We start from the raw sequence: 24,265 nt of genomic DNA on the forward strand, positions 1-24,265 counted from the left end.
CGCTTTGAGCGGGTGCACAACGTTTTGCTGTGTCCCTGAGGCTAGTACGACTCCTAGTGTGTTGGACACTGTGTGCATCGTAGTCCTTATTGGTAAGAAGCTGAAGCGAGTGCACTAAGAACTGTACGTTGGGATGAGGAGAACAGGGCGCTTCGTATTCTGCATCCGAGCGCCTGGGACACAGCCACACCCCTCCTGCATCTAAAGCCAGCCGGACGCGTCACCAGGTACGCCTCGCCCCCTTTGCTCTGGCCAGCGAGACTGTGCGCACCTTACCCGCCAGTAAGAGGCATACGCTGCAACCGCGCGCTGAGAACAGTGCGCTTCCGATACGGTTGCTGGTACGCCGCACACCTGCCTTCCACAGTGTTCGCCGGCTCACGCGAGAAGCGTGAGCTTTAGTAGGGCACCTCCGTTGAAGCCGTACGGGACGTACGAGAGCGCTGCGAAGCGCACCAAGACCAGAGAACTGCACAATGGAACGAAACCTTGCCTTTTTTAAGACCTACAAGTACCTGTTAAGACCTGAACAACGGGATCAGGGAGATTAGCTGGTGTGAATGCTTTGTCCGGGCCCATTGTCCTAGAGTATCACAAAATGTGCACCGTGCATGTATTGCATTTAAGGGCGTGGCTAATGCATTTTTTTCACTTGGTCTCAGTCCTAGAGTTTCACACAATGTGCACCGTGCATGTATTGCATTTAAGCGCGTGGCTAATGCATTTTTTTCACTTGGTCTCGGGTTCTCATGGGGATACTCATGAGCCTGAGGGTTCAAACCTGTCAGCTGGCTTGATTTACTCTTCTTGCAGGTCCTTTTTAAACAACTAATTCATCACTCTACATTTTAGAAGCACGATTTTCCAATTCTAGCTCAGTATTATGGACACCATTGTTTTAGCCCAAAATGGATGCAGTTTTGCTCAAGGAATGGTTTAATTCCCCCGCCCTTCTTCAAAACCCCCCTCCTGTTGCTATGATGAGGATTATTTTGCTAGAGCATTCTGGGACTGCAGATGTAGAATGCGGCGAAAATGTTGGTATGCACCTGGAAAAATTATTTCCCGGTCTCCTGCCTAAAATAAGATATAGTATTGTAGCAAATCAGTTAAACACCTTAAAATATAACAAAAACAAAAGCCTTCTTGAATATAATGATCCTCTTTTTGGTCATTTTGTAAATAATGGGCATTTTAAAATAGCCTCGTATCCCAAGCAGGCATCACCATGAAATCGATGATTTTTGATCTTCTGGTTAGCAAGGGATTGGCTGTATATATGCATCTATCCATCCACCCATCCATGCATCTATCCATACACCCATCCATGCATGCACCCATCCATGCATCCACCCATCCATGCATCCACCAACTCATCCATGCAAGCATTACAACAAGAGCCCGCAGCTCTCCTTCGTCTCTCCTCGCCCCCCTTCCCTGAGCCCGCAGCTCTCCTTCATCTCTCCTCGCCCCCCTTCCCTGAGCCCGCAGCTCTCCTTCGTCTCTCCTCGCCCCCCCTTCCCTGAGCCCGCAGCTCTCCTTCGTCTCTCCTCGCCCCCCCCTTCCCTGTGCCCTGCCCTGCTATTGTAAATGACAATGCCATTTATTTATGTTAAAAAAAAAACTAAATAAAAATAATGTCAAGAGCAATGCCAATAGCTCTAACTTTAACAAAGGCAAAACCATTGCATTGTAAATGCTTGTTGGAACATAACATTCGTAGCAAGTGTTATCTGCAGATTCACATGCTATGCATACTCTTGCCATCTAGTGTTGAACCCAGACTCTGCAAGTTGTTTTTCCTCGAGGAAGTTTTAGGATCGGCGTTGTGCGTCGTGCCCCTTGAGTTATTGCGCATGTTCCACACCTCCTTTGTTAAAAAGTTTTTTCCCACGGTGGGCTCGGACGAACTGCAATGGAGATCCTGAAGATTCGAGGTCTAGGCGGCCTACAGTGAAGAAACTTCAACTGGAGATCCAGTGAACAACATCAAATGAATCTGAGACTCCCTGAAGCAGGTACACGGTGAGCAACACACACATGGCCGTCGAATGCCCATCGCTGGGTGATCGCGACGCAGAAAGATCTTTTCCGACACTGCCCTCGGTGCATGGCTAATGCACACTATGACACTCACGAAGTGTGTAATTTGTGCTTATTTCCAGAGCACAAAGAAGACGAGTGCGCAGCCTGCACATTGTTTAAAAATAAAAAGACGCTTTGGACCTGAACACAAAGGTGCTGGCAGCCAAGAGTTGTCGCATGATAGCAAGGAAGAATTAGAGGCCGGAGCACCAACAGGAGGTGGCGTGGTCATTGCCAGCCCCCACTATGTTGCTTCTGATTCGTCCTCCAGTGATGAACACACTCCAGTACATGTCGAGGGTCCCACGTCGCCGTTGCGCAGTCCTGTGTCAGTAGCTAGGATCTAGACGACGCCACGTACCGTGGGTACCGTTGACAGACCACTTGCCAAGAACATTTCGCACACACCTTCCCCCTCAATGCGCCACAGCCCTCTGGCTCAAGCTGACACTACAACCCTGCTTCGGAGCAAAGAAGGTATGAGAACATTCTCAATCTTAATCGGGCAACAAGGGCACATTAAGGAGACGGCTCCAGTTCCACATCGGCACCCAAGCACATCTCGAACTCCACACCGGCGCCCAAGCACCAGTCCGCACCGACACACACATCAGCACCGAAAGCAGCCAAACAAACATTACCCCACGTGAAATATTGGATCCGAAGAAATGGTCAGGGTCGAGCACCTCTGAATCGAAGCAACCCTTGGCTCCGAGGACAGAACAACAACATGGCCACACTTCTGGACAGAAGAACAGACCTACATCTGGGGTTACGAAGACATACACAGTTTCAGAGGTCACTGTCATATGCCAACTGAGAAACAGATCATCGTTTTTGAAGGACTGCAACAAATAATGCAGCAAAACGTAAAGAGATTGCCAAAATACAGCCACAACAACAGGAACAGCAATTAACTCCATCAAAGAAGATGGCACTAGAGTACAGAGCCTCAAGCCCAATGATTTTTAGCCCACCAGGCTCCCCACAAACACCAACCCCTTCTCCACAAGAAGAGGGAGAGATCCAAGACACATATTCACAGGGGTTACAAGACACCCACCACACCTTAGACCTGTGGGCTGACTACAACATGGTTCTCCCTGACACAGGCATGGACACATTAGTACCAACAAAGGCATCACCACCAGATGTCTCCTCCACATAAAACAGTGTCATTCAAGGAGCGGCAGGGTACCACAAGCTCCCAATGCACATCACGGAGGAGCAAACTGATTTCTTAATTGAAATATTTTCGGGCTGGACTGGCTGTGGCGGGCATCTGGTGTTTCCACAGGAGGCTAGAAGGGTAGGGGACGGTTATACAGCAGTGGGGGGCAGTTTTGTTGCTGGGGGCCGGCTTTGCAGTGGTGCTGCAATATCAGCCCTCATTAGAAACAGCAGCAGTGTTTCATACTTGCAGACCCCTAGCACCCCTGACTCTCCCTGTAGCAAACTGACTCTTTTTGCACAATATAACCACTAAGCGGTAAATCATATAGAGTCCAAAGATTCCCCCAAAAGCGTACAGGGCTCAGTGTAAACCCAAAGTGCTCTATTTGTGGTAGTGAGGTCGAGCAGCCTTAGGCCTAACACAGAGGAGTGTAAAACATTTGCTATGCACACAGTGACCAATAAATGACACACCACTCAAAAATAAGATCCTCACCAATTTTAGAAAAATAAGACTCTTTTCAGTCTTATTTTAAGACAAAGATATATATTGTAAGGGAAGTAAGTTTTTCGCAAGGAATACTTTTTGCTTAAAAAATTGACACTTTGTGCAGTTTTTCAATTCAGCAATGTTAGCCTATGGGAGGAAAGCAAGAATGCGGTTTTGCAGATAAGTATATGACTTACAGTCTTGATTTCAGGATGAAGAAACGGCACCAGGCAAGGTTCAGGTAAGTAGCAAATCTACACCTCCATGAGCACAGGGGCGGTTGGGTGCAGGCTTCAGATTCGGAATCTGGCGACAATATTATCCAATGAAGAAAGGGAGTAATCAAAGAGACGCTGCTCATAGGTGAGTAACATGGTTTGCTACCCAGTCTCCAGGATGGAAGGTAAGCACGGGGGGCATAAGTCAGCACCAAACTAACACCCTCTGGGGCACAGGGGCGGCCGGGTGCAGGATGCCAATACAGCATCAGGTACCCAATGCAAATCAATTGGGGAGATCGGTTTTAAAGAAATGCTGCAGGCTCAGACCAGAATGCCGGACGAAGAAAGCTGCAACTGCCCAGGTAAGAAGTGATGTAGGGGATGTAGGGACACAGTTGGTCAGTCTCCCCAAGGCCCAGGGGCTTCAGGTGCAGAGGTGTCCTTTGGCGTCGGTACTGCTTACTGGGCAGGTCGCTGTCAGGGGCAGTCTTCGGATTGAGGCTGCAGGTGTCGAGGTGGAGTCTGGCAGGTGTTAGCACACGGTAGACTCTGGCTCAGAATTGTTGTGAAACATTTGCAGGGCCGGTGGGCCACTTGTAAATCTGGCCGTGGCCGTCTGGTGCAGAGGTGACCCCAGAGGCGGTTTCGCCATACCTTAGGGCAGAGTTCTTTTTCTTTTAAAGTTGGTTTCTTCTTGAACAGGTCCGCTGTTCTTGGGAGATCTTGAGCTTTGTTGAAGGCAGTCAGATCTCCCATTACTTTGGAGGGTACTGGGCTGCAAGACTGGTCGTGTTTTGGTGCAGGATTGTCGTGGACTGCAGACAGGCTATAGGGCTGGGGGCAAGTCAGTTGGTTTCTGCAGTATTCTGTGCTGGTGCAACACTGTAGTTTCCGGCTCTTAGGTCACCAGGAATCGGATATCAGGGTCTGGGGAGCCACCTAAATACTAGATTTAGGGGTGTTACTGGGGAGTAACAGGTAAAGGGGACCAATGGATTCCTTAACTGGGGAGTCTACACCCACTATTATGCCTCCCTCCTTTGGGAGGGGATATAGCCCTAGCCCTGATTGGAGATGTCCCACCATCCTCAAGATGGTGGGTGTTGAAAAATGTGCTCGACTTTACCTCCAACACCTGAGGGTGGAGTTGGCGAAGGAGAGCACACCTACTCTTTCTTGGTTTTCACGCCGGTTCTCTGGCCGAAATAGGGGAGTTTGTACTGGGGGCGTCCATCGGCTGCTAGCAGCATGGGCTGGGGATGCATTACAAAGGTGGAAGCCTTTTGAAGCCCCCTTTCGAGCACTGTGCTCATCCTGGGGGCGCAGGTGTGACAACTCCGCCCAGGATAGCCTTTGCATCTGGCCTCAGAGCAGGGACTCTTGACCCAGGGGTCCAGAAACATATCTTGTGGAAGCAGGCTGCCTAAAGCCAGTCCGAGACCACACCAGAGTTGGCAGGTTTTTAGGGGGCACCGCTGAGGTGCTCTCTGGGTACATATTTTAATAAATCCTACACTGACATCAGTGTGGGTTTATTAACAGGAGTTTGCCATCAGTGAAGCCATCATGGTGCTGGAGAACTAGAGTTGTCAAGTTTCCAGCCCATGTACTCTCTATGGCTTCACTGGCTCTTACAATATTAAGAATAGACTTCGATATTGTAGGGCCATTTCTTCCCATGCAGATATGCCCACATCTGAGATATAGTACACCCTGCCTTAGGGCTTGTAAGGCCTACTAGAAGGGTGACTTACCTATACCTTAGGCAGTGCTGCTGGACAGTGTGCCATGTAGACTCTGTCGTTTTTCACTGCACCAAGGCATGCCTGCTGCAGTGGGATGGCCTTGGTGAAGGGGCCCTCTTCAGTCCCCATGCCCTAGGTACCATTTACTAGGAACTTACAGGGGGTCTGAAGTTGTGCCAATTGTGGCACATTTATGGGAAAGAAGCACTGGCACAGGGGACCTGGTTGTCAGGGACCCTGTGCACTTATGATCGAAACCACATCATTTTCCAGGCAGAAAATTGGGGGCTAACCGTGTCAAAAGAGGCACTTCCACACCACCCCCCTAGGGTGGGGGGGGGGATTGGTCTGACGAAATTGCCTGGGCTGCTTTGGGTTCCCAGTCCGGCCATGCTTCCGTGCACAGTGCAGTACCTGCCTATGGTAGGATCCCTACTGAAGGTATACAAAGACGTCTTCAAAGACCCAGTCAAATCCAAGATCTTATCTCCTCACCTTAAGAAAAAATACAAACCGTCACCAACTAACCCAATATACATTAGGGGTCATCCCCAGCTGACTCCCTAGTTGTCACGACTGCAAGGAAATGAGCAGCAGCACAGAGCACTGGAGAAGCGCCTCCTCCAGACAAAGAAAGCCAGGGAATAGATGCAGGTAAAAGGGTGGCAACAGGGCATGCTAACCATTGGAAGATTGACAACTTACTGGGACTACTCTCCGGCTATAACCACAACCTGGGATGAGATGCAGGAGCTCATGCATTCACCCAGACAAATCTAAAAAGCCAGGAGAAGACTTAGTAAACTAGGGCAGACCAATATTCAATGCCACAATCAAATGTGCCCTAGTCGGGATGGACACTGCTGCGTGGGACATCAATACCGCCATCATGCTGTGTCGACATGCATGGATACGCATTTCTGGCTTCAAACCAGAAGTGCAGCGACACACTCTAAATGTCCCTTTCGATTGGGAATACCTCTTTGGGCCCGCAGTGGATACGCAGCTCAAAAATATGTTTTAAAATATGCCGATACCGCCAACTCAATTGGTGCCTTGTAAACAGCGCCTCAAATGCAGCAGCCCTTTCGGCGTTACCTAGGTAGAGAAGCTGGAAAGCCCTTTACAAGTGATAACATGCATATCCACCTCCGCAACAACAGTACCACCAGCAAAACCGTGGTTACTATAGAGGCAGATACAAAAACAGAGGTGCACCCAGTAAGAGATCCCCTACACCCAAACAGTGATTTACCCACACTCCCCCAACAATTTTAAACCAATGGGCCCCTTGTGGTTCGAGCTTTCATTTCTTGAAAATTTGAACTTGCCATGTGTGTCTTCAAGTCTCCTCTACTCCTCCACCAATAGCAGCGAATCAGGAATGGAGGATGATGATGATGATGAGACAGTGATGTTGACTACAAGAGATTGAGGTCAAGGCACTCGTTCTCTAGATGCAAACCAACCAACTGGGGCACTGGATGATGGACCCAGGTGCATGACTGGAAAGTACTTTTTTTTAGTTAAGACCAACCTCAATGCATGAACGCATTTCCCCATGTTAGATCAGTTTCTGCTAGTACCGTCCTCTTAGAGAGAAAATGCATACAGCATCCGAAATTGTACATGGTTGCTTGACAAATTGAACAAAGGCTGATTCTGTGATTGCAGCGTTAGCTGAACCTAGAACAAAAATATCAGCCAAACATTGCAGCGCTACAAGACGAGGAAGGTAGAAAGGTTTATGCTTTGGGCAAGTGTATAATCACTTTTGGGCCTACTTCAGCTAAAGTAGCTAAGATTACAACAATTCTAGCCAGACACGTTGGGGGACTGTGGCACTGTATTGACCCATGCATAGAGAACTCCCAGAATAACAGTGAATAGAAACAAATGCCATTCTAAAGAAGGTGAGCTTACTTTGCCTGCCATTGTTGGCCCATCAATGGATGTTGCCAGCACAAGTTTCCAACGGTTTGGTAGTACAGTAGTTCTGGAATTCTAAGGAGAGTTACACAGCACATCATGCCCTTTGACGTGAAACCTTTGTTTGGCAATGGTTTTGATGAAGCTCTCCAGATGATAAAGGTACAGACACCACAAGATCAAATCTCACAGATGGTATGGAACCTGTGGATCAACGCAGTCCTATCCCAAATACCCAGCCTCATTAAAAAATGTCCCAGAATACCAGACCAACACAATGCGATAGGGACTCAAGCCAACGATTGTGGAGAGCGCAGTTGACTCCTCCCAACAGGTTCACCAGCTGCCAACCTAATGATGATGGTGGTTCAACAGCATCCAGCTTGGTAGGGTAGAACATCAGACTGATGAGGGTATTGAATAAGCTAATGACCTGCTCATACTTATATATTTTTTATTCTGACTTGTATGCAGATTATACATAACTTCCTTTTACAATTTAACTATACACTTAACTTTTTTAATATGACCATTTGGAATTCATCTGTTCGCACTTTAGGTAAGACTGAAATCATTCAGATTGCTTGGGGTGGGGATGGAGTTAGAGTGCATGGTGGGATCAGATACAATCAGTGGTTGAAGTGGATGCGATCTGAGGTGCACGACGTGCCCGTATGTTTTTAATTTAAGATAAACAGTTGCCTTACTTTCTGTGAAAAGACAACCGCCTGGTGCTGTTAATTTGGCATTTGAGTTGGTTCAGCTGAAATGTAAGGCAGGGAGTCTCCTAAGTCGTGAAACTAAGGGAGGGGCAGACAGCCTAACAAGGCTTCTTGCCAGGGTGCCTGCCACCTCAAAGAAATGTAAATGTGCACAACTGGTTAATTTGAAAATGTACAGGGTGCTTGGAAGCCTGAATTGGGTTTAATTTATGTAATCGGCACAGATATATTCTTTTAAATTGGTAGTGTAAACGGAGTTACCAGGTGAGCAGTGAAGTGTTTGCTTTTAAAGGACAGTTATAAAAAATATTGCAATACCTACAGTCTGGGTAGTACTAAAATCTATATTTGGAAGCACATTTTTTATCATAAATTTTTGCGCATTTTGTAACAGCCTATCTTGTACTGTGTGTAATGCAAGTTTACAATAATGGCTTACATAATCAGTGCTTTCTGTCCGACTTTTACTACAAACCATGCACAAGTCTGTATTCTCCACTGCACCAACCAGGATTCAATTCTGTGGTTCTCCGGTTACACACACACAGACCTCTGCAATGCATTAACTAATAGAGGTATTATAATGTACAATAGTGCCTTTCCCATTGATTAACTTAACTTTTATTCTTTTTAAGCTGTGTGTTCTATCTGAAAGAGACACGCTAGTGATAGATTCCTTACCGCTGCGCGTCAGTAGGTGGGGTCCTGCGGCTCCCGTCCGTCACTGGCGTCGTCAGCATCGAGACGACGTCACGGAGAGTACTTAGATGCCACCCATGTGCGCTGACGTCAGTTCTTTATTTTTCCGCACCAGTAAGCTCCGATCCGGATTGAGCACGTACCACTATTTTGAGACTTTGTCTCCCACTTTTTTCTCCTGGTGCACGTAGGGATGCCCGACTTTAAGTCTTGTGGGACCTGTCGCCAAAATATGTCGGTGGCGGACCCCCACGATGTTTACCTCTACTGCCTGGAGATCGATCACGACTCCTGGGACTGCCGTGACTGTCGAGCCATGGCCCCCAAGGCGTTGCGTGAGCGGCGCCGGAAGTTGCTGGAAGTCAGGCATTCGTCATGTTGCAGCTCCGGGTCTAGGGGCCGTTCTCAGGACCGCTCGCGGGACTGGAACTGTCGCTCTTCGTACTCCAAGTCTTTGCCTTCGGATTCTGGTAAGCGGCGCCATAAAAAGAAGTCGAAGAAGCGAGTTCGCTCTCCGACGTCCCCCCGTCGCTCCTTGGAGGCGGACGAGGGGGACAGGGACCTCGCCCCTGCGGCTCCTCTGGAGTCCCGCGGCCTACACGTCATACCTGGGTCCGTCGGCGACTTCCGAACAGATGCAAGAGTTCCTGCTGACTTGTGCCGCCTTTACAGGTCTTGGGCTGCTGCCAGCGTGCCTTCGGGCCCCGTGGTCCCATGTCCAGATCCTACTGGCCCGGCGCCTCCGGCGCCACAGCATCCTGCGCCGCTGTCTCCGGCGTCGCGAGGTGCAGCGTTGCCAGCTCTGGCGCCATCCTCTGCTCCAGCCCCGGCGCCAACCTCGGCTCCGCCCCCGGCGCAGCACTGGGTGCCGTTTATCCCTTTGTCCCGGTTCCCGGACCATTTTGTTCCGGCCTGGGATCCGCATTGGGAGCCGGAGCCGTTCTCCACGCCGTTCCCGGTACTGTTCGTCCCCTTTCCGGCTCCGGCTCCGGCTCTGCCGCCGCCCCCGGCCCCCTCTAAGCCAGAGGAGGTCCACGGCTGGGAGGGGTCTGAGGACCCGCTTGCTCCGCAATGTGACTCCGAGCTGGATTGGGTGGACGACTTGGTGGATGCGGGCGACCTCGATGTCTTCTCTGACCTGGGGTTCGCCTCTCCCCTGCCTACGATGGAAGAGGGTGCCTCCTTCACGATGGTGCTCTGTCGGGCTGCTGAGGCCCTCAACCTTGACCGCCCCACACTGGCCCTCAAGACCAACCTCCTCACTGAGGTGCTCCAGACAGCGTCTACTTCGTCGGAGCCGCTGCTCCCCTTTAATGACGCCCTTACAGAGGTCCTCTTGGGGACTTGGTCGAGGCCAGCCACGGGGGCCCCACTGGACAAACGTTGCCAGACGCCACCCACCGGCGCCCGGTGACCCCGCTTTCTTGACTACTCACCCTACGCCTGAGAGCCTGGTCATTCAGGCCTCAGCGTCGCAGAGTGCCTTTCCCACGGCCCGCCGGATAAAGTCTCTTAAGAGGCTGGACAATTTTGGGAAGCGGTTGTTCTCTTCAGCCAGCCTGGGGCTGCGGTCGGTGAACACCGCCTGCTTGCTGGACCTCTACTCCCATGCGTTGTGGGATGCCATTGCTCAGGTGTTGCCCCAGTGTCCTAAGGAGGTGCAAGCCGTCCTTTCTCAGGCAATTGCTGAGGGCAAGGATGCGGCTAAGTTCGCCATTCGGTGTGGGTTGGACACGGTCGACTCGTTGGGCAGGGCGGTTTCTGTGACTGTGGCGTTGCAGCGCCACGCCTGTTTACGTTCGACTGGGTTCTCGCCCGATGTCCAGAACTCGCTCATTGACATGCCTTTTGATGGCACCTGCCTGTTTGGCGACAAGGCTGACAGTGCACTGGAACGCTTTAAGGACTTGCGGGCTACGGCCAAGTCCTTGGGTCTTTCTACTAAGAACACGGCCACTCCTGGTTTTCATTCCTTTTGTGACCAGGGCAGGGGCACCCAGGCACGCCCCTCCACCAGGCCTGTGTAGACCCAGCCTCTGCGCGGCCCTGGTTGCGGTTTCCGCAAGGGCGGGTCGGGAAACCAGCGTGCGGGTCAGTCCACCTCTACCCCCGCTGATTCTGCCTCCAAGCCTTCCTAATCTGAGCTTCAGGAAGCACCCTACGCCGGTGGGTGGCAGGATCCACCACCACCTCCCCCGCTGGCGCGAGATCACATCAGACAAGTGGGTGCTGCAGATAATCTGTCAAGGTTACTCTCTTCCCTTTCAGTCCTCCCCTCTGGCTGTGCCACCGCTTGTCGGGAAATCATTTGGTTCTACTCCAACAGGAAGTAGCGGCCCTCCTGGTCAAGGGGGCCATTGAGTACGTTCCTGGGTCAGAAGTAGGGAGTGGTTGTTATTCCCACTACTTTCTGGTCCCCAAGAAGGACAAAGTGGGTCTGCCTCCTATCTTGGACCTCCGGGATGTCAATCTCTTCCTCCGGAAGGAGAAGTTCAAGATGCTAACTCTAGCTCAGGTCTTGGCAGACCTCGACCCTGGAGACTGGATGGTAGCATTGGACTTGCAGGACGCATATTTTCACATTCCCGTCCTGCGGGCCTTCCAACGTTACTTGCGGTTCACGGTAGGACAGGAGCATTTTCAGTTTACTGTGCTCCCCATCAGCCTTACCAGTGCCCCTCGGGTGTTCACGAAAGTGATGGCGGTGGTCGCAGCTCAGGGGTATCTGTCTTCCCCTACCTCGATGTTGAAGGCGGGCTCACCCCAAGCAGTCGTCACCCACCTTCAGACCACGTCTGACCTCCTGCACTTGCTGGGGTTCTCCATCAACGTGCCGAAGTCGCACCTGAGTCCATCTCCGAAGCTCCCCATCATCGGAGCGGTTCTGGATTCAACGCAGTTTCGGTTCTATCCACCCGAGCAGCGAGTCCGGGATATTCAGGCTATGATTCCAATCTTTCAGCCTCTATCCCGGGTTTTTCATGACCCTCCGGCTCCTGGGCCTGATGGCCTCCTGCATCCAGCTGGGGCAACATGCCAGATGGCACATGCGGGCTCTGCAGTGGGACCTGAAGTTACAGTGGGCGCAGCATCAGGACAACCTGTCCAATCACGTCCAGATCTCGGAGGGCGCTGCGCGACATTTGCAGTGGTGGCTCATGAAATGCAATTGGGTCAATGGCAGATCCCTCTCCCTTCCCCACCCGAAACACACAGTTGTGACGGATTTGTCCCTCCTGGGATGGGAGGCCACCTGGGAGAGGCGGAGATCAGAGGCCTTTGGTCTCCGGCAGAGTCCCGGCTCCAAATCAACCTTTTGGAGCTTCGGGCGATCCGACTGACACTGAAGGCATTCCTTCCCTCTGTCTGGGGAAGTGTAGTGCAGGTGTTCACGGACAACACCACCGCCATGTGGTATTGCAACAAACAGGGTGGGGTGGGGTCGTGGACCCTATGTCGGGAGGCTCTACGCCTCTGGACATGGCTGGAACGTCAAGGCATTACCTTGGTGGTTCAACACCTGGCAGGTTTCCCTTAACGCCAGGGCGGTCGAACTCAGCCGCCGATGCATGAAGGATCACGAGTGGCGCCTGAACTCGGACGTGGTGCAGGGTCTCTTTCTGCAGTAGGGAGAGCCTTGGTTAGATCTATTCGCCACCGAAGAGAACGCGCAATGTCGTCAATTCTGCGTGTTGGCATTTCCAAGGCGGCGCTCGCTCTGCCACGTTTTTCGTCACGAGTGGAGCTGCGGTCTATTGTACGCCTTTCCGCCTATACCACTTCTGCCCAAAGTGCTGAAGATCAGGCGCGACCGGGCCCAAGTTATCCTTGTAACTCCGGATTGGGCACGAGGATACTGGTATCCCGAGCAACTCAGTATGAGCATCGATCTCCCGATCCGTCTGCCTCTTCGGGAGGATCTTCTGTAGCAGCAGCAGGGGAAGGTCCTCCACCCGAACCTGTCCAGCCTCCACCTCCATGCGTGGCGATTGAGCGGCTTTCGACCTTCCTCCCAAAGTCTGTTATGTCTTTCTGGCAGCCAGGCGTCCCTCCACTGAAACGGTATACGCCTGCCAATGGAACAAATTTGTGGCATGGTGCACAGCAAAGGCTGTTGATCCCCTTTCTGCCCCTCTTTCTGAGATTCTACTGTTTCTTCTGTCTTTGGACCAGCAGGGGTCTGCTCTGGGCACTATCAAAGGTTATCTTTCTGCCAACTCCGCCTTTCTAAGGCTTCCTGATCAGCCTTCTCTTTTTAAGTGCCCGGTTGTTAATCGTTTCCTCAAAGACATTACGCACACATTCCCTCCCGTGCCTTACATAATGCCTCAGTGGGACTTGAATCTTGTCTTGACTTACCTGATGTGCGCTCCCTTTGAGCCCCTTCATAACTGTCCCTTGTGTCTTCTTACTGTAAAGACGGCTTTCCTGGTACCTATCACCTCTGCCAGAAGAGTGAGTGAGCTCCAGGCTCTTTCTTCTAAACTGCCTTTCCTTTCTGTTCATCTGGACAAGGTAGTTTTAAGGACCCGTCCTTCTTTCTTGCCAAAGGATCTCATGCCCTTCCACATCAAGCAGACCATCACTTTGCCCACCTTCTTTCCGCCTCTGCATCATTCCAGGGAGGAGGAGAGGCTCCACCGTCTGGACCCAAAACGTGCCCTTGTTTTCTATTTGCAGCGTACACAACAGCTCCGGGTGAATGATCAACTCTTTGTTGGCTACATGGGCGCCAAAAAAGGTTGGGCTGTGCACAAACTGACCATTTGCCGGTGGGTTGTTTTGTGCATCAAAGCATGTTACTCCTTGGCCAAGAAGAAGCCTCCTGTTGGGCTGTATGCTCATTTGACCAGGGCAACTGCAGCCACTACTGCCTTGGGACGTGGCGTTCCCTTGCAGGACATTTGTCAGGCGGCTACGTGGGCCTCGCTGCACACGTTTACAAAGCACTACTGCCTTGACGGTCCCTAGAGATGGCTTCTTTGGCCGTTCAGTGCTTCGTGACTTTCTGGTGTAATCATGTTCGCAGACCCACCTCCGGGGTTGGTATTGCTGGGGTATCTATTCTAAAGTAAGGAATCTAACACTAAAGTGTCTCTTTCAAGTTACTACTTGTGTAATGATATATCTGTAAGAGACATTAGTTAGTGATAGATTCCTTACCGCCCCACCCATCCTCCCCGTTCTGCGGACTGATTACTAGGGTTAAGGTCATCCCTTTCAGGGCCCTAGTTTTTATGCACCAGTGGTCCGTATCTTGCATGGCTCTGCATTTCTGGTACGGAAAGTCGTGTACAGAACTGACGTCAGTGCGCATGGGTGACGTACTCTCCGTGACGTCATCTCGGCGCTGATGACGCCAGTGACGGACACGGAGTAGCAGGACACCACCTACTGACACGCAGGGGTATGCTAAGCAAAAACTTTCCGGATCCAGTCTGACGCATGAGGATAGTCTAAGGTAAGGAATCTATCACTAACTAATATATCTTACAGATATATTGTTACACAATTAGTAACATGTGCTTTATATGTAGTGACCAGAAGGTGAAAGGCTGGAAAATGTTACAGAATATATATTTAATTTTGTAGCCACGCCTTTTACCCCACCCCATTGCTCATAGTATCACAGTGTCCTTACTTTTTTAAATGCACTTCGACCGATGAGCACAATTTTCACCAAAATGTTACATGAAGTAAATAAAAAGGAGTACATTTGCTGAACATAAGCAAGGATAGGCCTTTGGAAGGGGTAATTTAAAGATAATTTTAGTTCAGAGAGGGGTAACATGCAAGTTCTTCATTAATTTTTTTATGATACATTAATGCTAAATATTTACTCTTGTGCTGTTATTTTTATTTTATTTCATTGTGTATTCACTTGCCTTTCTGAAAATAATTTATTATTGACTTCAGTCAAGAAATCATTAAGGTCTGGAGCGTGTGTCTAGCAACTCTTCTTTTAAACATTGTTCTTCTGCCCAGGTCCTGCCCAGTCTGGAATTCTCACAGACCGTGAAGTGGTTAGCCTTTTTTTGCACTTTACGGTGAACCCAAAGCCACGTGTGGAGTTTATTGACCGACCTCGCTGTTGCTTGAGAGGGAAGGAATGCAGTATTAACCGTTTCCAGCAAGTGGAGAGCCGCTGGGGCTACAGTGGGACAAGCGATAGAATACGGTTAGTGTCCTTTGACTGTTAGTGATCTGGAAAGGAGTAAAGTGCTTGTTTTATTGAAGTGTTAGTGCAAGGTAAAGAGAAGATATTGGAGAGCAGCATAAAAGATTTTGGTGAAATTCATTGGTGCAGTCTTAATAGACTTTAAATCTTCTACATTGGCTCTCTTGTATTTCTGTTGCACTGTTGAGTGATCTAGTGTTTATTCTCTATGCAGCCTTGGGCAGCTGTCTGTTTTTCTTATGCAGTAGTGCTACACCTCTTGCCTTGTTTTTCCTTGTTTGAAAGTAGCCTTTTATATTTTCCTTCAGGCTTCTTTACATAGTACTACCCTTTATTTGTTTTGAATGTTATTGGGATACTTGTTGGGCTACTACGCATGTTGATTTCTAGAGCTCAAGTATTCTTCCCAATCTCAATTAAGTGTGACTGATTCCATTGTCACAGTTTGGTCCCATACCTTGGACACTCCTCTGTCTTAAAAAAACGTTGTATTTCCATTTTCCTCAGTCATCCAAAATAAATATCTGGACTGGCATGAGTAATGGAACGCTTGCAAAATATCTATGCATTCTGAGCAGTTATTTCAGTGTTTGTCTTGCACTTTTAAAGTGTGACCGGTGCATTTTTTGAACTGTACAGAGGTCACTTAAATGGAGTGTTTAAACAATGGTTACCCATTGTTTCGCCAGTCCTGGCAGAGGATAACCTGTTACTGTTAAATTAATTTCATATTTTGATTTCATTTTAAAATTTCATAAGCGGATATGTTGAACAAGTGTCAAGAACATTGAGTGCCCTTGTTTTTAGACTGATGTATCTAGGAGAGTAAAATGATTTCTAATTGATTTGACTAAATGTTAAATGTAAATTAAATCTGTTTAAAAAGCCAAGAGATAGTGAGAATAGCAGGTTATTATAAATATAAGAAGCAGTTTATCCTCTTCTTGACCAAGCATTATGAACCTTCTTTATTATTGAATACAAGACCTTGGAACTCCTTTTCAGCTAACATCACTAGAATAATTTTTTTGAAAATCAATGCTGTGCTATTACCTTGTATTATCTGTTAAAACGATTCCGAGCAGATAAAATGTTTTTGATTGTTAAAACCTGAAACGAAGGCTGCGATCTTCAGAATAATAAGCAGCCGATTCAGCCATCGGGTGCCTGCAGACGTTTCTATTTCATTTTGTTTATAACCTTGCTTTTGTTTTTGTCTCAGGTTTTCGGTAAACAGAAGGATATTTATAGTTGGCTTTGGATTGTACGGTTCAATACACGGACCAACTGATTATCAAGTAAATATACAGGTATTTAATCCAATCCATTTCCTGTAGACATATATAAAGTAGCTGCCGGTTTGTTTCTAGCATCACTGTCTCTTTAGATAGTGGAGTCTCTTCTACATATAACTCCAGGCTGCCGCCAGGGTTGGTCTTTGCCGTCCATAGTGTTATATTGCCTTCCTACAGAGGCATGATATCGGAGGGTACAAATATTTTGTTAGTAGTTCTGATCATGATATTCTGTGAGAGGATGTTTGCTGCTTCAGAACTCTATTGTTATTGCATCCCAGCAAATGTGAACGTGGTACTCATTATGTTGTACGAGATTCCTGTCTGACAAAAAGCTTATTTTATTTCCCCACTTTTTTTTTTAACAGAAATAAAAAAACTTATACCAGGTAAAACTCTTTACTAAATAATTCCAATAAGGGCAGCCATTGTTGCAACCATTTGCTTATACATTAACGTTGAATTGGAAGGGCAGACTGAAATCAAAGGAAACTTTTTTTCCCCTTTGGTCTCCAGCAGTGTGGGCAATAAACATTTTGTTACTTCAGTATTTGAACTTTCATAGATTCCCATGCTTAAATCATTCCCCGTCATCGAGATGGGAGTCCCTGGTATACATAAAATAGCAATAGAAACCAGTACAAAAAAGAAACAAGGCCTCTGCACAATCGAGTTTTTTAACATATCCACCTCTTTGTAAAAGAGACCAAATAAAATGAACAACCAATTAGATTAGCCTCACCCTCTAGAACCTTCCTGAGAGAACCTCAGACCCTCAGATTTTCGTAGCTGTTGTGTAACCATATAACTGAAGATGCTCGAGGATGAGCTTTCCCAGGGGAGGAGGGTGGATCGCATGGGAATCTATGAAAATTTCCAATACTGGAGAACCCTAAAGTGGCAGGTAAGTAACTTGTTTTCTTACTCCAGTATCGGAACTTTCGTAGATTCCCATACTTGAATCAGAGTAGCTAGCAGTTATGAGCACATTTTTTGAACCTCGATTCCTTATTTGTGTTATTGGTTATTAAAACCGAAAGCCATGAGACCTTAATAGGAGTAAGCTAGAAAAGAGAAGAAGCCAATTCATCAAAATCACAAAGTCTATGATAAATAAATACATGTATAAACATAAGGAAAATGAAGAAACAAGCAAATGATTTGAAAAATGTGCAAAGAGCTTAAACAGAAAGACGGAAGGAGGGTTGAAAGGGAAAGCTCACCACTTAAAGGAGGTTCCTCAGGACTGCCTGGCCCACTGCTGTGTCATTCTGCATTGAAGAATCCAGGCAGTAATGTCTTTTAAATGTATGAGTACTGCTCCAAGTTGCTGCTCTGCAGATGTCCCGGATAGGCACTCTGGCAAAGAGGGCTGCCAAAGAAGAAATCTCCCTTGCTGCTCTGTGACAATACTGGATAGAGCTGCTAATCCAACGAGCAATCCCCTGCTTGGGAAGGGGAAACCCCTTACGAGGGGCGCTGAAAGCCACAAAGAGCTGAGGTGACTGCCTGAAGTCCTTAGTACGTTGAAGATAGAATTTCAAGCACCGCTGAATGTCCAGTGAGTGGAGTGCTCTCTCCACTGGAGTAGTGGTTTGAGGATTTTTTTTTTTAGTATAACCGGCTCATTCAAATGAAAGTCTTAAAGCACTTTCAGTATGAACTCTGGGTTGGTACAGAGTATCACTGTCCCTTTTTTAAATTGGAGAAAAGGTTCCCAAATAACTGAAAAACATATCCACTACTCAAATTACTTCATATTTATACTATACTAATTTTCAACACTAACCCTTTATGGGTTCCGGAGTGGCGTGCTACTCGCCAGAAAAGCGCATCAACACCCATCAGTGGAACAAGTGCTATTTGAATGCAAATCTTTCTTCCCCTTTTATCCATCTATTCTTCTCACTCCAAGTAACTGACTAATATCCACCACAGAAATTACTTCATATTGCACCATAATTATTCACAACTAATCTTTTATAGGCTTCCTGCATAGCGTGCGTCAACAAGCGCTATATAAATACAAACCTTTGTCCTCCTCTATCCTTCTGCTATCATTCCAAATCCAAATAACTGACTAACCTATCCACCACTTAAAATGTACTTGCATGTTTCACTATACTAATTCAACACTAATCCTCTATGGGTCCCGGAGTAGCGTGCTACTCACCGAAAAAGCGCTTTGACACCTCGTCAGGGGTAGTAAGCGCTATATAAATGCAATTACAATACAATGGCAGAAATGCTTCCACGGTAGCAGATAGGTTTTGTTGGTACTTTGAGCTCGTGCCTGAGAAAGTAAGTCTCTACATTCTGCCGACACACTCCCCTCTTTCCACTACTTTTGTCCCCCTTGCATTCCATCCCTTCTCTTGCCATGCTTCCAAAATTCCCTTTTCCTTTTTTTAAATTTTATTTTAAATAAGAGAGCAGAGCCTCCATGGGACCATTTCTTCAACTATTTTCAGAATTCATTTATTTCCCTCCCCAGAGGTCTTCCGATGGATACATCTCCCTGTAGATTCCTCACCTTTTGAATTACCTAAATGCGCAGAATTCTACGAAACCCTTCTCCTCAGCTCTCCCACATCGACCAGGACGTCACAATGGAACGGCTCCACACGCGACTCTTTGACGTCATCGGAGCCATAAGAAGACCACGTTGGCATGTTGACGTCAGTTCCCTTTTTCTGCGCCGTCGAAGCGTAACTTTTTTTCCCCAAGCTCTCCATTTCTGGGAGTTTCTTAGTTGCTGATTGTCGTGTCTTTGTAGCCATTGAGGATGACTACTCCTGGAAAATCAGGGTTCGAGAATGTGGGGGCCAGATGTCCATCACTGATCCCCATGAAGACTGTTTATGGTGTATTTCGTTAGACCACGACGTCAGGATATGCAGTTAGTGCAAGCACATGAATCCTAAAGTACTGAAGGAGGCCAAACTATTCATGGCCAAGAACAAGAAGCAGAAAAGAGGTTGCCGTAGGTCAAGACCCAGTTCAAAGTTGCCGACTCCACATACTTCGAGGTCATAGAAAAAACTTAAGAAAAAGCAGCACTATGGTTCTTGGCGTGGCTCATCGAAGAATGCAACTCCGAAGTTAGTGTCTCCGTGTCCCAGAAGAGACGAGATTTCTCTATTCCTTTCACTCCGGCCCCATCAGCAGTTACTCCACTGGCTCCGAGAGATGCAACACCTTCACCGTTGCCAAAGTCGACCAGTCCACCTCTGGCTCTGAGGTCTCTGGCACCAAAGCCAAATTTGGTGCCTCCCCGAGCAGCTTCAGAGCCTGTATTACCAGGATCCGATGTATCCTGCATTTCCGACTTCGGATATGGATCCGTCGCATTTTTTTAATGTGATGTTTGGCTTGTTCACCGAAGCAGCAAACCCTACTGGTGTGCCTGTTGGCCTCCTGGGTCCGTTGGCATATTCCCTAGGAAGTTTGCCACCTCACTTTCATCACTTTATTCAGACAACTCTCCTACCTTTTGTTCCTATGGCTCCAGTTTGCAGTCCTTTCTTCCGCACCTCGGGTCTGTGGTGGCAGCACATTTCAGAAGGTCGGGGATGCCTGTTTTTAGTAAACACTCCACCCCCTCATACCCACCGTCCGATTACACACCGCTCCCATCACACCTCCCACATCCCCTCACCTGCCAGCCATACCAGCAATTCAGTCATCTATATCAATGATTCTCCCATCCACATACGCAACACCAACGACACCCAACCAGGCCAATGCGCAGCCACCCACACCCATATCACAGACACCTACCCCAGTCATAACCATTCCAGACACCAGAGTGGATGAGATCATGTCCACACTTCAACAATTCAAAGAGAAACTCCACACTTTTAAAGAGTTGATATAGAACCAACTAGGGCGCTCCAGACCCTCAAGAACTTTTATATCATGCAAGCCCCCTTCTCACTTTCCACTCACCCCCAAACATACTCTCCAATGCTGGAAATCAATACCTTCCCAGAATTCTGCTACCCGCCCAATGCGTAGCATCACCCCACTTTCGGAGAGCGACCTTCGCACTCTTCTACACTCCTACAAACCCGCTCTTATGTCCCCCATATCTCCCTCACACTTGCCCATCCCTACTATCCCCCCAACCCTCACAGGTCCTCCACACACAATAGAGGAGTCATCGACAATAATCTTAGAAAGGCCACACTCACTCAGGATCCCACCTCTTCCCTCATCTCACCTCGTCTTAAATGTACACTCCTGAATTGTAGATCGGCCTTGAGACACACAAGGACATAGCTGACCTCATTATCGCTCACGACCTGGACCTGATAATGCTAACCGAAACCTGGCTAACAGATTCCTCCTCGCCACTCATCGACATTTTAGTACCCCCAAATTACCACATCATTAGATTGGACTGGACTGGCAAGACAGGGGGAGGAATCACATTTATTCACTGTAGCAACCTCTCCGTAAATAGAGCTATATCCCCAGTTTTTCCCTCCTGTGAATACCTATGCCTCGACATTAACAGCAACTGTAATCCACTATGCTCTCTACACATTATCTATCATCCACCTGGTGACAACCACATATTCACCGAACACCTCATGGACATTGTCACAACTAACACCGGACGACAAAATACCCAATTATTCCTTGTAGACTTTAATCTCTATTGGAACGACCACAGCGACTCAGTGGTCAAAAGCCTCACAACCTTCCTCGGCGATCTAGACCTTACCCAAATTTGCAACAGCCCTACTCACAATAAAGGTTCATTCTTGGATTTCATAATCTCCAAAGGTGGCTCCATTCTGCTTGAATTGATCCAACCCTGCGATTGGTCAGACCACCATATCATCACCTTCTTTATCAATGAATTAGTGAAACTTAATCCGGCTCAACCCACAAAACCAAAGGTGTGGAAAAGAGACTTGAAAAAACTCAACCCTAACACATTACCTTCTTCCAGTTACAATCTACTTCTGCCCCCTGCCGGCTCCCCCAACGTACATGCTCTCACCAACCACTACCTCAACTCTATGACCTCGATAATTAATGAGGTTGCTCCCCTTCAACTAAATCGAGTTTCCTCGAAAGACTCAAAACCCTGGCACAATGATCTACTTAACGAAGATAGACGTTCTCTGAGAACTTCGGAACCGAATTGGAGATCAGTCCCATCCGCTAAGCACCTCAAAATTCTGAGGAAAAAAAGAAACACACACTATCGAAAGATCAAGCGCACGAAAGCAGACTTCTTCAGCCACCACCTAGACAAAGCAAGAAACCGTCCAAAAAAACTGTTTGAGTTAATCAAAACTCAATCTAAGGATGAACCTCAACGACTACAAGACATAACTCACACACAACCGACCTGTGAAGATTTCTCTACCTTCTTTAATCTAAAGACTGATAACATCAAGAAAGATCTCCTCATCGACCTAAGCTTGCACTCGAGCCCCCACATCAAAACATCCCCTCTTCAACCATCTTCGTTGCACCAAACCCTTGCAAAGCTTGACCCAAAAAAACGACGCTGCGTGGTCTTCCTTTGACACTTACACAGAGGAAACAATAGGCAAGATTCTCAGTAGCCTGAAGCCTTCCAACCACCTCACTGATCCTCTCCCCGCAAACGCTGTAAAAGACTTTACCCCATTGCTTCTGCCTCTCTGGACCAAAATCATTAATAGTTCACTCCAACAAGGTTGCATCCCAGACTCCCTTAAAGTGGGACAAGTATCACCCATCCTAAAGAAGCCCACAGCCGACCCCACTGACCTAAAGAACTATCACCCTATTTCCAATATTCCTACCTTGGCCAAACTGTTGGAAAAATGTCAACACCATCAACTAACAAAACACATCGATCACTTTGACCTCCTGAACATTCACCAATCAGGCTTCCGAGCAAGCCACAGCACGGAATCAGCTATGACACACATAATTGATGATGCGTTACAAATACTTGATCAGAGCGGCACATGCCTACTCATCCTACTAGACCTCTCTTCAGCCTTTGATACGGTCAAACACGAGAACTTGATAGACCTGTTGAATCACAGAATGGGTCTATCAGGGTCAGTGCTTAACTGGTTTACTTCTTTTCTTCAAAACTGGACGCAAAAATTAAAAGTCAACATCCGATCCAAACCCGCTCCAGTAACGTTAGGAGTCCCGCAAGGATCCTCCCTATCCCCGACACTGTTCAATTAATTCATGGAACCACACATCGTTCTGTTGCAAGCATCCAACGTGCAATATCACATGTACGCAGACGATACCCAGCTTTACCTTAAGTTACACACCCCTGAAGACATTAAACTGCTCAATGCAACGCTTGGGAACACACAGACATAGCTGGCAGAGAACCATCTCAAATTGAACGCTTTAAAAACTGAATTCCTCCTAATAGCCCCACCCGCCAAAGTCCCCATCATGCAGGATTGGCTGAAACATCTGGCTGTATTCAATGTTCAATCAACCATTGTGGACTCAGCAAAATCATTAGGCATAACCCTCGACGGCAACCTCAATATGCAGAAACACATTAGTAATGCAACTAAGGGAGCAAACTTCCAGATTAAGACACCGAGGAAGCTGAAACCCTTCCTGCCCACCAATGACTTCAAGATGGCAGTTCAAGCTCTAGTTATCCCTCGGGTAGATTACAGAAGTGTCGCTCTGTGGCCTCCCTAAAACGACAACAGCACCCCTAAGAGCCTCCATCAATGCTGCAGCGTGACTCATCAATGGCTCGAAAAGAAGCTCCCACATCTCCCGGGCTTAAAATGCTTGAATTGGCTACCATTTGAAGCCAGAATTCACCTGAAAATTGCGTGCATGACACATAAGGCCATACATCACAATGCACCCAGATACCTCACACAGTAACTGACTATCTCTGGTGGTACCAGATCCACAAGAAGTGCAGAAAACCTACTATTGAAACCAAAAGATTCCACAAGAAAAAACAAAACATATAAACGATCCTTCTCAGGGATTGCGCCCAGGATCAGGAATGCACTACCTCCAGAAACCAGACTTATTCCCTCCACTGCATCCTTCAAAAAGGAAGTAAAATCGATTCGCATGGCAAAAATCACGTGAATAAAGACTAAGGAAATCCTGTGAACACTTGCACCGTCACCAGTATTCCTTCTTTAACAAGGGTCAATCAGACCACCTAGATACTATGGTTGCCTTTGCCTTGACTATATGGGTCATCATTCTCCTGTACCGTTTGGCTCATGGTTACACAAACTGTTATGCTTTCCCTGATCTATCTGCTTTATTTGTTTGTATAAGTAACCTCTTTGTTTTTATGAATAACCTCTATGTTTGTAAAGCGCTCTGCTATCCGCAAGGATCTTGTTTGCGCTCTATAAAACTTTCAAAATAAATAAATAGCTGGGCGACTGGCTGCTCAAAACGAAGTCGCCAGAGATGGTGTTGCATCATTTGCAAGTAACAACACAACTGATGTCCAATTTGGGGTTTTCCATAAATGTACCCAGATCTCACCTGGTGCCCTCTCAGCACTACCTGGTCATAGGGGCAGTACTGGACACTACTGTAAGTCGTGCCTTGCCGCCTCTACGGAGGATTCAAGACATCCAGGCTATGATTCCACCTTTTCAGAATGGAGTGGCTGTTCCAGTCCTGAAGGTCTTGTGACTGCTCGGTCTGTTCGCTTCCTGCATACTGTTGGTCAACCATGCACGCTGGCATATGAGG

The 24,265-nt window shown here is 47.7% G+C and overlaps 1 protein-coding gene across 1 annotated transcript in view; it reads left to right on the forward strand.

Moving 5' to 3' along the window:
• Positions 1-24,265, forward strand: part of BTBD2 (BTB domain containing 2) — a 161,015-nt gene that overhangs the window by 123,620 nt on the left and 13,130 nt on the right. Inside the window, exons 6-7 of the mRNA XM_078671430.1 lie at positions 15,050-15,242; positions 16,465-16,552. Of these exons, the coding sequence (XP_078527556.1) occupies positions 15,050-15,242; positions 16,465-16,552 (281 nt within the window). The remainder of the gene's footprint in view (positions 1-15,049; positions 15,243-16,464; positions 16,553-24,265) is intronic.

This window comes from Lissotriton helveticus, chromosome 12, assembly GCF_964261635.1.
Source record: "Lissotriton helveticus chromosome 12, aLisHel1.1, whole genome shotgun sequence".
NCBI classification, from domain to species: Eukaryota; Metazoa; Chordata; class Amphibia; order Caudata; family Salamandridae; genus Lissotriton; species Lissotriton helveticus.